This window comes from Lytechinus variegatus, chromosome 2 (assembly GCF_018143015.1).
Source record: "Lytechinus variegatus isolate NC3 chromosome 2, Lvar_3.0, whole genome shotgun sequence".
In the NCBI taxonomy this organism is placed as follows: domain Eukaryota; kingdom Metazoa; phylum Echinodermata; class Echinoidea; order Temnopleuroida; family Toxopneustidae; genus Lytechinus; species Lytechinus variegatus.
This window is the reverse complement of record NC_054741.1, coordinates 5,874,138-5,888,769: the sequence shown is the minus strand read 5'-3', so window position 1 is coordinate 5,888,769 and position 14,632 is coordinate 5,874,138. Positions and strand designations below refer to the sequence as shown.

General features: G+C 35.6%; 1 protein-coding gene across 1 annotated transcript; it reads right to left on the bottom strand.

Moving 5' to 3' along the window:
* Window positions 1-4,934: 4,934 nt before the first annotated feature.
* On the bottom strand, window positions 4,935-14,408 carry LOC121407149 (chromodomain Y-like protein 2). Its single transcript, XM_041598089.1, has 3 exons — window positions 14,299-14,408; window positions 8,081-8,419; window positions 4,935-5,309 (listed from the first exon to the last, which is right to left on the bottom strand). The coding sequence occupies exons 1-3, from the start codon at window positions 14,314-14,316 to the stop codon at window positions 5,208-5,210; spliced, it is 459 nt and encodes a 152-aa protein (XP_041454023.1). The 5' UTR covers window positions 14,317-14,408; the 3' UTR covers window positions 4,935-5,207.
* Between the last annotated feature and the right edge of the window lie 224 nt (window positions 14,409-14,632).

Sequence of the window (14,632 nt, the reverse complement as noted above, 5' to 3'; positions counted from 1 at the left end):
GATTTTAGTAACTAGTAAACAAAACTCAACCAAACGACTGTTTTCATATAAAAGTGCATTGATAAATTTATTAGCTACCAATCATACCCAGATTCACACATCTCTTACAATCTGAGGATGAAAAAATGAATTTGTAAACAGACCTCTTTCAGAACAAGGTCATTACAGAATAAATCTTTAAAAGGTTTTGCACTACCATAAACCCTCTCGACAGGACTACTGGATTTGGAAAATACCCTGAATTGGGGACTGTTCCACAATGAGTTACAACTATGCCATGGTAATTATGCCAGTATGGCAATTACTATAGAAACGACTCAGCATTCAATTTATTAGAAAACAGTTTCCATGGTAGTTTGAAGGTTTTATGATGATGCAGTACCTTTAAATTTCACACAGAGAAGAAGCAGTAGGTAAAGATTAGGTTTAACACCTAAAAAAAAATCAGCTATATTGAATAAGCATAAAAAAGAGAAAAGTACATAAGGGGGGGGGGAGCGAGTACAATAATATGTGAAGTACATTGTATGATATAAAACAAAATGTCAATCACCTTCATGAAAACAGAGGAATGATATTATCTCCCTGATAAAACTAACACATAAAAATGAAAGCTTATCTGGTAATGTGACGATCAATATCAAGTCATGTGAAAGCTTCCCTTTAAGGCCACCGCACACCTTACGACCCGACTGGCTTGCGACCGAGTGAGGGGAGATGGATCGCACGGTAGTCATAAGCCTAAACACCGCACAACTTGCGATTCGAACTGCAATTACGCATGCGCTTTTTGCCATAGCATCTGAGAAAGTGCGCTTACTTCCTCTGTGCGTTAAATCATATACACGTTGTGCAACTCTACTGTCTGATTGGCTGGAAGTTAGATTGAGCTTGCGATCCAGTCATAAGGATTCGACATGTCAAATCCTTCCGATTTCCCTTGCGACTTGTCTGACCGGTCCGCGACCCTCAAACTGATAAGAGCTGTGACGTCACATCTCCCCTCACTCAGTCGCAAGCCAGTCACCGACCAGTCGGGTCGTAAGGTGTGCGGTGGCCTTTAAGCATTGGTAAATCTCCCCAAATCTCACATTTCCAATCTATGTACTTCATTGCAAGGCTGTGCACTTCACAAAACTGTTATGTCCATTATAGAAAATAAAAACGTTTTTTGTGGGTGTATTTTGCCATTTTACATAATTTACCAAAGCATTAAACAACATGTAATTACCATGTTCATTGATCCCAAAATGTCCTTGAATAAATATTCATTTTCATGTCTTTTGGATAAAAATGCACCCTCCCTAACAGTTCCGTGGCCCCTGGTACATACAAAAAATCCTTTCCCATTAGATTGTGAAATAATTACTACACACTTGATTTGTTGCCAACATGTATGGTAATTCGTATAGGCAACAATGAATACATTTCACAGATATAACAAATATAAGATAGAATTATGAAACAATTATACTGTGTACATTTGTTATTCATAAAAAATACTAATAAATTAAATATGATGTTCATATTCCTGACAAGTCTTTGAAGAAACTAAGTCTCTTTCTTATCTAGCAAGTAACATGATGTAGTATACTTGTGAACTCTGAATCAAACCTTTTTGGAACAAAAGTTAAAGGGGAAGTTCACCCTAAAGAAAAGTTTGTTGTAAAAATAGCAGAAAAAATGAAAAAAAATATTGGTGAAGGTTTGAGGAAAATCCGTCAATGATTTAGTAAGTTATTAGAATTCAAAGTTTTGAATTTGTGACGTCATATGCGAGCAGCATTCGTACAAGGCGAATGGTAAAAAATATATGAAATGTCATTTTCTCAGAAAATTGAATGGTTTTTACTGTGCCTTTTGTATATCAATAGACAAATCATTTCACACCCGATCATAAATAGAAAACAAAATAAAGTTATCAGGAACCGTACAAAATTTGAAATTCATTGATTTTTTACCATTCGCTATGTAGGAATGCTGCTCGCATATGACGTCACAAATCCAAAACTTTGAATTCTAATAACTTTCTTAATCTTTAACGGATTTTCCTCAAACCTTCACCAATATTTTTTATTATTTTTTCTGCTATTTTTACAACAAACTTTTCTTCAGGGTGAACTTCCCCTTTAATAAACCACAAAAGGCAAGTACAGTACACTCAGAAATTTCCCTAGTCGGTGTAAAAATTCTTTTCCCGAAGGTAAATTTCAAAACAGTTAACAGAATAAAAAAATATTAACTTCTGTTGTATTTTATCAAGGTTTATGTTGAAGGCAGAGACATTTAATTTAGACTAATAAAAAATCAGAAATTTGATTTCAGGTATTTACATATTCATGATAGAACAATTACATTAAAAAAACTAAATGTTTGTACACATCTATAGTATTGCTATCATTGAAAATATACTTAAAAGCAAGTTTATAATTTACATTTATATTACACTGCAAAATATTCATGACAGTAAATGATACGTACAAACACAACAATATCAGTCACTCTCCCATCAAACTATGAAAAGCTGAAGTTGAATAAAATGAATTGACCACCCCCCCCCCCATTTATCATATTTTATTTCTATAGTCTAAAACCGGATGTGCCCATCATTTTTAGCTGAAGTTCAACTTTAAAGTCAAGTCTAATTTTTCATACAAGAAAGTTGATCTATCATATCCCCAGAGTAAAAGCAAACCAAATGTGAAATAATAACCAATAATTTGATCAAAACTGAAAAAAAAAGAAACACCCACAGCAGTCTCGCATGCACTATGCACAGTGTTTGGATTAATCCATTACCATCCAGGACCATCAGAGTGTTCTTTAATCATCTTGGTCTAAAAACATTGGAAGTCAAGGCCCCTAAGAAGTACATGCAAGCCCAATTATTCAAAGTAGGTTGCATTTGTTTTCATAATCAGTAGATATTGTTGCTTTTGTCAGAACATGATTGAAAAATGAACTTTTCTAGATAATGTTATTTCCAAACAAGCCAATTCCATTGTCTTCTTAGTAAAAAGAGTGAAGTTACTGGCAACCACTGTTGTCAACAGGGTCTACTAGTATATAGTGGTGGTCAGAAAAGTGCCTGACACCTGCCGTACTGGTTTGGGCGAGGGAAAAACAAAAATTGTATTTACTTACTTATTTAGAATGTAAATTTCTAAATCATATTCTTTGTCAGTGGGGAAATAAGCAGGAGACAACCAGTAAGATATTTGAGTAGTGGATGGTTGTGACATTGTTGTTATTGGCGCCAAGCACCGTGCGAGTTGGATATGATTTGAATATTACAAGTATAAAAATGTATGAATACAAATATATAAAATATTTCAAGGCAAGTAGATTTACATGTTGGTACTATGACATACATGTACGTACTGCAAGCGTAAGATCACACATTTTCGTAATATCATGAGCTATATTATTTGGAAGGGGAAGGTTTGTCACTGTACTTCATCAAATGTTTTAAAACAGGGTTAAATCTTACTCTTTTTCAAGAGATATTCAAACAAAAGTTTATTACATGTAATGTACATAACAGTAATAACTTGAATGTACATGTAGGGGGCGTTTGCATGACAATTTTTATTTGAACACAACTACAAATCAAGCATAAATCCTTAATCAAAGCTTTTAATCTGGATGGAATCAATAAGATAATAATTTATAATAATTAAAATAATTACTTTTCTCTACATGTATTTGCATTGAAACACAAGGCACAACAGGCCATAAATGATGCAAAGTATTTTTCAATGCAGATATGAAATAATAACATGTAAATATACCAAGTAAAGTTATCATTCAAGCTTTATATTTGATGTGTTAATCAAATATTTCCACAGAATTTTCTCATGCTGTGTTACTGTATATTGAATAAATCATAAATAATAACTAGATATAGATACTCCTATAAATTAAAATAAAACAATAAATATCTCGAGTAGAACGACACCCCAAGGAACAAGTTAACTTGTATGAATGAATACAGAAAAGTAAAACTAGTCCGATAAAAGTTCTAAGGTCCACATAATTAGTGAATGTTAATATTCAAATGCTCATACAGTAGTCATAACTTTGTTAAAATTTGTTCATTTTCTTGCAAACTTTCATTGATTTTCCAATTTTCACACCAGCTATCTTCTTCCCTGGTTTCAATCTCCTATAATCTGTTATGCCTACTAGGGATCTACATAATTCAGTACTAATTCCACAAGTTAAATAATCCCAATTACAACTGTATTCTTTTCTGCATCATTATAAACATCTCCACATACACACAGGATGTGTATATACAATTAAAAACAAGCACAAAACCTACATGTAGAATTATGAATTTTTCTCTGCTGAAAATGTAGTCTTATTAAGAAGTCCAATAAATGTACTTCAAAAAGAAATGGAAATGAAAACCAAACTGGAAATGAAAACCAAACTGTAAAGTACATGTAGAAATCAGTAAAATAAGAGATGCTCACAGGTGGCATTTTGAATTAATGTTAGAATCCCTTGCAAGTTGCAAATTTTGTTTTAACTCCAAATCAAACGAGTAATTTTTACAGCAAAATTAGTTGAAAGAATAGTGATAGGATCAACTTGTGATAAACAAATGTACAGTGCATAATGAACAGCAAAATGTGAATGTTCTTCTGTTTGGAGATACATGGAAGACACGATGCATTCATACCCCAAGTCTAAAAGGGTCACGACTCATAAATAACATTACATAATCATATTGAAAAACAATTCACAATTGCATGATCACTGATTTGATAGAGTAAACCTTTCTTGCCATCAAGACAAAGTCTCTCCCAATTTTTAGTGATGTCTTGGCTTGGTCAGTGTAGGCCCAAATGAATGGTGGTTTCCTGTGCTGGAGCTGAGGTTGTTCATCACTGATCGCTCATACTCATTGCCATTGAACTCTATCTGTATGCATGCTGGATCCCTGTGCTGGAGCCGAGGTTGTTGATCGTTGATGTCTTGTCCATACAGTCATATAACTCCAGTCAATGTCATTATACAGTCAAATCACTCCAGTCATTGTACTTGGTCCCTATGATTGCAGTTTCCTTATGCTGGAGGTGAGGTTGTTGATCAGTCCACAGAAAGATAGAGCAGTATTGCTCCAATCATGAAACACACCAAACATCGCCCATCTATTACACATGCCTGTTGTCTCGCATTGCTGGAGGTGAGGTTGTTGATCAGTCCACAGAAAGATAAAGCAGTATCGCTCCAATCATGAAACATACCAAACCACCAAACATAGCCCATTTATTACACTTGCCTGTTGTCTCACATTTGATCTAGGGAGTAAAATGAAAATTAGAAAAAATGGCATTTATTCATTACATTAAATAATAGTACATCAGGGACTCAGTTTTATAATTATGAGGGGAGCAATAAATAGCTCTCCTAGATCATTTAAGGAGAGCGGTAGAGGAGCACTGCAAAAAGCTCTTCTTCATCATACAAGGGGAGCTTTTTGTCCAATTAACAAAACAGATGGAGGTAAGGATCATTGGGGAAATGTATGTACTATAAAGTTACAATCAACAACAAAAGGAAGTATTTGTAATCGTTTTACAATGTTTTGTAATTAGATTGTGTGTTATCAAAACCTGTTTGAGTTAGGTTTTGACTTTGGCTTAAATTTAAGTAACTAACAATTTTTTTTTTCAGGGGCTCCATTTTAAATTTTTTTGGCAAATTTCGGGGGCTACTTTTGCATTTCGGGGGCTCTTTTTAAATGCTACTTTTTGTATTTTGAGGAATACCTGTTCACTTATTAATGAATTATTACTTTTTGTTCAATATTGTATGATTTTTAAAGTTATTTTTCATGCTTAGAATCTTGGATGTGGGTGTGTGTGGGTGAGTGCGTGTGTGTGTGACTGTGAGTTGGACTTGGATATACCTGTTCACTTATTAATGAATTATTACTTTTTGTTCAATATTGTATGATTTTCAAAGTTATTTTTCATGCTTAGAATCTTGGATGTGGGTGTGTGTGGGTGAGTGCGTGTGTGTGTGTGACTTGATACCTGTTCACTTATTAATGAATTATTACTTTTTGTTCAATATTGTATGATTTTAAAGTTATTTTTCATGCTTAGAATCTTGGATGTGGGTGTGTGTGGGTGAGTGCGTGTGTGTGTGACTTGATACCTGTTCACTTATTAATGAATTATTACTTTTTATTCAATATTGTATGATTTTTAAAGTTATTTTTCATGCTTAGAATCTTGGATGTGGGTGTGTGTGGGTGGATGTGGGTGTGTGTGGGTGAGTGCGTGTGTGTGTGACTGTGAGTTGGACTTGGATATAAATGAATTCAATATCTAATTTCTACTCCATCTATTCCAGTACAAATACCCTGTACTCAGCCATGTACATGTAATAAAGGCCCACATCCCCTAACTTTTCCTGAAGTTCTTTGAAAACGCAGATCTCCATGAAAATTTCATTTCTCTATTGGGGAGTCTAAATTCGGTGAGAATGTATTCATTAAGAACTTAAATATACATGACAATGAAGAAATCATCAAACTTTATTGGCAGTTTTGAATAATATTCATGAAATGTAAACTCTGTCTGAAACAGAAAATCACCATCATTGAGGCCTTTACTGAGTGAATTGTCCCCCAGAGCTCTGGCAGAGACAGAGCTCTAACTGGCTAGCTAGTAAAAGCGCCAATGCGTGAGCTGGGCCGCCAGCCTTGTAAAATAGATGGAGCTTTGTTTGATGATTTATTGTCTGATATAATACCTCATCCCTTAGAAAAAGAAAATAAATGATTTTTTAGTCATAATTAATAAATAAGGTAACTTATTTTGAAAGTTAATAGGCCTAAGCCGTTTTGAAAAGCAAAGCCAAATGACAACTCACCAATGCTAGGTTACAAGTCGCAGGGATTTATTTCCTGTGTAATTCGAATTATTTAATCACAGAATCGTGATATCTGTAGGGGAAACATGTGCATTCGAAATTGCACATGGTGGTAGTCATAATGGACCCCTATACATGCAACTGTTTCCCGACCGTTGCATTGATTTTTTTTCCGTACTTGGTACCATGTGTATGGAAATACGTGGTACAGAAAAAATAACGCAACGTCGGCATTTGAAACTGCGCTACTCACGCTATTTTTAAGGATTATTCATGACTTTGAGTGTTGGTTTTTGGATTATTTTAAATGGTAAGCAGAGCTCGAGCATATTGAGTTGTTATTCACTCGGCAATAAGCATGATTTGGGGTGATTTCAAGGGCGACTTTAGGCATTTCCGCGCAGGTCAACGATCGCGAGGCGCGCTATTAATCGCGCTACCAAAAATGGATTAAGGCGCGCATGTAGCGCGCGATCGCTCTCGCGCGCCTTAAAATCGAATCCCTGGTACATTGATACAATCGAAAGGAACGCCATAGAATTCTGCATACCATGTTTCCAATGGTATGTGAATACTGAATTCCAACATTGTTTTGTATCAATGATTGAAAGCGACTTAATTTTCATACTTTATCCATTCAAAAATATATCCATATTTTACACATTCAAATTATATGATTAGTTCTGTATATACATTTTCACCTGATTGTTCAACTCAATGTTTGAAATAGTGAAGTACTAGCAAGAATTAAAGGATTAAGAAAATTAATTAAAAAGCTCAAATTTGTAAGAAACAAACAATTTTTTAAATTATACTAATGAAGTCCTTGCAAATACATGTAGAAAAAGGGGAAATTATGTCTTCTATGGGGATATTAATGTATCTCAGACTTATGATTTTATCTTTATTACTTAATGAAAGTTTACAGATATTTTTAGCCAAAATATCTGTAATTGAATACATATATGAGACGATGGCTAACAAATTAACAATAAATGGTTAACAAGTTAGCTTGTATGAAAAGTTGAATGCACACTGACAGTCTTGTCTGCATTATTCAATTCAGCAGCAGTGCTGACTTTGAAAACAAGATAAAATTTGTAAGATAAATAATTATTCACAAATAACAATCCATATGATATAATGAAAAATTACATTGATTTTAATAGCTGTAGGCTACTTGTCTTACTTTGTTTGAAGTTTCATGACGTGGTGGTACTTCAGAGTAGTTGACATGAGGAGGAGGCATTTGCTTTACGCCTAAGACCCTCTGAACTTTCGGTGTGTTCCTCTGTCGTAATCTTCTCTTTGGTAAGTTTGGTGTTAAATCTCTGTCTCTTGCTTCTAGTTGTGTCCTGTTTCTCTGTTCCGCAGCCATTTTATTCTTGTAGTCACGGAGGAGCTCCTCGCAGTGAATAAGATTTTCTTCTGGTTCCCACGTGTCTTCCGATGGGCCATACCCCTTCCATCTGATCTTGTATTCAAATTCTCCACCTTTTGTCCTTCTGGAATCCAGAATTACCTGTACCTGTAAAAGAACAAGTGGATGCATTTTAGCATTGAGGTTAGATTCATGCCCATCCTGCCCATGCAAAAATCGTCTTACTAGGATTAATCTAGCACAGCTCATGATGTTCACACGCCCTCTGTAGCTGGGCTACCATTACAAAATATGAGGGCAAGAGGGCGATATAAACAGTGGAGAGGTTTTTTTAATCTCATCTTCTAACCAAAACCAAAATAGGACTATCCTTACTAAGTGTTTTGCCAATCTGTCATCGAGAGTATATATATTATTTAGTTGTTTTGTCTGGTATGGAGGTTGTTGAAAGAAGAATCTTGGGAAAATTGAGAGAATCACAAACAAGCAGGAAAGATCAACAGCCAAACCAAATACTGAAAAACAAAAATCACACACTCTTCTCCAAATTATGTTATCATGTGTTCAGGTAAACAATTTTGGTCACTGAACTGTCGCACACAATGTTTCCTAAATTCCTTTGTTCCCCTCACCACCTGATTTTTCTTTTCTGATATTTTTTACCGGACATCTTCTTTACTTTTACAGCTTTAATGGAAAAATATTAACATTATGCTGAAGAATTTGTCTTGTATAAATTTGTCACTTTCTAATGCAATTTTGGGCTTACCTTGCTTTAGAATCCAATGTCATGTGATTTAATGTCTCATGTGTGTGTGATGCCTCCAAGCTTGGATGCCTTGTTCTAACATAGTACAGTTAATATCTATTCCTTGCTCTCATAATTGATTATGACATTGGATTGTAAAGTTACTCCCAATAGATCATAGTCAAGTGATATACTTGTAATGTGTAATGTTTTTGAATGTTTATTGTGAGCAAAACAAATTTCCATGTGGACATTAAAATGAAATTGAATTGAATTGTTATTTACTTAGTGAGTAAAGTAACGTTAGAAAGAAGTAGATGATCTAACTTACAACTACAACAGTCACAAGTAGTGAAGGCTGAAGCACCTAACATGGGCAGTTCTTTTTCTTTAGTTTTCTAATTTGGGCACCCTGCCTTTTTTTAGCCTTGGGCTGGCTTGCCCACCGAAAAGAGGCAAGCGTACTAATATTCTCTAGACAGGGCTAGGCCCAGTCTTCCCTTTGTTGATGTGTCTTTTGTCAACTGACAAACACCATTCATGATCTGTAACCCGGGTGTGTCTCTGTCACGTCAGCGTCAGTGCACAGCCAAAGTACCGTATGGGCACTAGTATTCAACCCGGCATAATTCAAAGATTTTGACATATTCCCCAAAATATTTAGAAATAGGGAATTTATCTTAATTTCATACCTTTGTTATTTCCCGGGTAATCTGTTGTCGGTATTTTCTTTAATATCAATCTGTCGTCTGTATGCGCAGACGATCGAATTATGCGGCAATGGCCTTTTGCACTGAATGGCACTAGTATTCAACCTAGTGAGGATAGATAGCAAATCTAACTAGGGTTTAGATTGCTAAATTAGATCTAGGATCTATGTAAGTCTCTGGCTTTGATTAATTCCCTGTTTGGTCTCATCTCAAATGGTCTAGTCCATAGTCGGATGGGACAAGGCCAAGCCCAAGGGCAGATTGAGAAACAGGACCATCTTTCATCGCTAGGTTGAATACTAGTGCCAAAAACCGTCGCCGTATAATTCGATCGCCCGTGCACAGTCTCTGACTGCTTGTTGAACTTGAAGAAAAAATAATGGAAAAAGAATAACCAGCATTAGACAGCTGGCAGCCGTCTGTTTCGAGGAGTCTTTAACATTTTTTTTAATTTCTCCTCGTACACAGACGGCTCGCTATCGTGCACGCACCATTAGGGGACTTGCAATGCAAAATCCCCCCGTCGGGGCTCTTCAATTTTTGTCTTTAATGAATAAAAAAATTGACAATTATTGTGACCAAAATGCAAATTAATATTCCCTCTTGGCATTAATTGCCAAAAAACGGAGAAAAATCAAGTTAAAAGGAACAAAAACAGTGACTTACCTCGGCTGTCACGCAAATTCACTTCCCCGTTTTGTCCTATCTTAAAGGGGAATCCAGCCTTGGCCAAAAAATGTTGTGTTGGGAAGGAGAAAAATAAATTAAACAGAATGGTCACAGTTTGAAATAAATTGGACAAGCAATAAGAAAGTTATAGCTGCTTTAAAATTGAGATCACTAATACCGTGTAGATTTCAAATTGGCAACTGGGTAAGTAAATTATGACAAGGGGCAAGGACTACTTTCCCATAGGCCATGTACTTTATTATCAGGGATTTGTGGTTTTCTCCTAAGTACCCATTCCCCTGGGGCAGTAATCTAAATATAACCCTGGTAGTATATTGTTTTATGTCCTCATAAAAGAAAAATATCATTTGAAATAATACTTTTGGGAAAAATGACATTTTAGCTATGATATGTATTGGAGTACATGGAAGAGTAGTCCTTGCCTTACATCACTATGACATCCCATATGCGGCCAATTTGAAGTCTCCATGGGTATAGTGATTACCAATATTTACAACTTTTAAAAATTCATAACTTTCTTGTTGTTTGTCCAATATTGTTCAAACTTTCACCTATCAACTTGTCTGATTTTTCTTTTCCTTTTAAATGCAAGTTTTTATTTGGGTTGGATTCCCCTTTAAGTACATAAACATATGGCCATTGAGTCCCTGTACAGATCGCGCTAGAACTTCGGTCTCTGTATTTGGTGAATGAAGCCAACGGAGTTCAGCTGAACAACCAACATAACAGAGACCGAAGCTTTTGGTCTAAACCTAGTCTTGAGGACGCAATGATGATGATTTTTTTAGATATGTCTTACATTCTTTCATCATTGACGTCTTGACACTCTCTCCATAACGCCTTCAGCGAACGACCAAAACAAAGATGGATTTCCCCCCAAAATCCATCTTTTTAAACCGAACTAACTAGAAATTTGTTAATTTTATTAATTCTTACACCTTCCTACGCCTAATGCGTAGGAAGGTTTTAAATACTACTTAAAAAAATGTAAAAAAAATGAAGATTTCTTACCTAACTGATGCCGCGTAGACCTCTCGTTCCACATGTAAACAACGGAAATACAATAGCGTCGACCCTTGAACCGCTTATGTATGACGTACTTCCGGAAAGCAATGCCGTCTTAACGAACAATTTAGAGATAAAAAATCTTATTTAACAAATATTAAAATTTATTTTGTGATCACAAACATTTTATATCAATATATATAAATTATTTATGATCACAAAATAATTTTAATATTTGTTAAATAAGATTTTTTATCTCTAAATTGTTCGTTAAGACGGCATTGCTTTCCGGAAGTACGTCATACATAAGCGGTTCAAGGGTCGACGCTATTGTATTTCCGTTGTTTACATGTGGAACGAGAGGTCTACGCGGCATCAGTTAGGTAAGAAATCTTCATTTTTTTTACATTTTTTTAAGTAGTATTTAAAACCTTCCTACGCATTAGGCGTAGGAAGGTGTAAGAATTAATAAAATTAACAAATTTCTAGTTAGTTCGGTTTAAAAAGATGGATTTTGGGGGGAAATCCATCTTTGTTTTGGTCGTTCGCTGAAGGCGTTATGGAGAGAGTGTCAAGACGTCAATGATGAAATGTAAGACATATCTAAAAAAATCATCATCATTGCGTCCTCAAGACTAGTCTAAACCAGCATTTGCTCTTGGAAATGAGAAGGGTCTGAAATTCAGGTGGGTGTTTCATAAAGCTGTTCGTAAGTTAAGAGCGACTTTAAGAACGACTGGTGATCCCTTCTTGCGGTAAGTTGTATATTGCATTGGCGATGGTTTAGCGCGTTAGAAAGGGTCACCAGTCGTTCTTAAAGTCGTTCTTAATTAAGAACAGCTTTATGAAACAGCACCCAGGTAAATTCTATATTTCTACATATTTGAGGAAACTCTCCAAACAGATTGAATACTAGTGCCCTTACAGTACTATAGACCTTATCGCAAATAGCGTCTGTCGCGTGAGGGCGTCTGTCATCGCAGAGGATCACGGGATGCGAAAGGGGGCAAACGCAGAATCGGCTTTTGGGAAGCCATACAACGCCATATGTTTTGTGCAGTGTCACTCAAAATCCAGGCTATTTTAAAAGTCTGATTTCTTCGTATTTAAATTACTTTGGATACTTGAATGTGGATTTATAGAACAATCTATGTATCATGATTGCCCAGTGAAAGTATGAACTCAATACTCACCATATTTTCGAAGTTTTATGGGGCTAAACTTGGGAAGATTTTGTGGGAAAAGTGAGACAGTGATTGCAAGTCAATGCCGATCGACTTTAGAAAAGAGCACGTCGGCGATCCCAATTAGATAGCAAAATTTTCCATTAAAGAATATTCATGAGAATCATAATGCAGACCATATATCTCCATATAATTTAGCTATATAGTTTTGTTATTTTGGGGCAAATATAGTCCTCCTTTGCAACTCGGGCTCTTTAGTTTGATCATACAAGCTCTATATAGGGGGTGAGACAAATCTAAAGTATATAAAAAATAAGCTATATATATATATATATATATATATTTATTTATATATATATATATACATAATGAAGGACATATAAAAATGACATGCAGAATAAATAAATCCCTGAATTTGAAACATCCCTCCAACTCTCTGTAATTTTATTTTGTCTGAAACTTAGTAGATGATGGATATTTAATTCATATAAATGATATATATTCCATTCTTTTGATAAAAAAATCTTATTTCAACATTTACATCTTCAATTTATTTCATCGCATTCAGTCACTTCTCTTACAGATCACCTTCCTCATTAATTTTCTTTTTGTATCTTATTTTTCTCTCAATATATTTTCATCTATTCTCATTTTTTATTTTCTTTTTTTTTCTCATTATTTCATTCATTATTTTGTCTAAGCATGCCAATGATTAAACTTCAGAATGTCCGACCACGATCCTGAATAATATGCAACTATTATTTAGCCTACTGTGGAGAGAAAAAGAAAACACAACTCGGTTTTTAGGCCTACTGAATAAAATCATGATTGAGATAATTATTTATGAAACATGTATTCTTGACTATCGATTGATATTACAAACACACATAACTAGAATAAAGTAATCAAATGTACTGCAGAGTTTGTTTTATTGATCATCATTTTATTTTGGCTTGGAATTAGGGACCAGTTTCCTCCACTGCCTCGCCGACGTACACTGTCCCCGGGCCGAGAGTGCATGCCCACTGTCCGTGCATGCACAGCAGCTGCGCAGCTCAAAACACGCACAGACAGTGCGCGAAAATGAAAGAAAATTATACTTTTCTTCATTAAATCTGTGGTAATTCTTGCAGCTATAGACAGTACATCTATCTCTGCCACCCATGATTAAGAAGAAAAGTGATGTTAGACTCTGGAACAAATATGACGAGGCGTTCACTGGAAGTTAGCAAAATGTTGGCTGCGGGCGTCGATCGTATTTTGATACACTATGGAAATCGTACACTTTATTGTCGGCTGCTTGCGCTCGCATGGTCGCATCCGGACAACAGCGGCGCTATTGCCCCCTTTGCGATCCCATGATCCTTTGCGTGAATCTATTTGCGATAAGGTCTATCAGTCAAACTTCGGCCACAGCTCATTACATGTCATGCCATGATCAACTTCCCCCAAAGTCCCAGAATACAGACCGTAGACGGTTCGTGCCGGTGCCCGGCGCGCCGGCACTCAGACTATCCACTCGACCCTTCTCACTGCGCCCGTACGGCGGTACCGTAGTCGTTAAGTTATGAATATGAGATTTTAGTACATGATGACGTCGATAAAAATTGTACTTTAAACCTATAAAGACACTGTGTACACTGATCTTGTCCGCAAAACAGTCTTATTAAGAAAACACGATAAACTTACCTCAAAAACGTCTCCCATTATTGATTTTCACTTGCAAAATTGCCGCCACGATATTCTCACTCTCGATCGCGCGATTATCAGAACAACCTCAGCTCCAAGTGTGTACCGAATACGGAATACCCCTATGCCATACGTACGAACTCCATATCCACCAAAAAGAAAACTTTTGTGATATTTGCAATAAAACAAAACTTTTGACATTTTTGGCATCCCAAAATATAGACAGTTAGCTACCATGGCCTACGTTAAAATAGACTTCAGAACACGAAAATACATGTACACACATAACTGTAAGTTGTAACAGAACACAAGTTGTTTTCTAAGGTGTTATTTT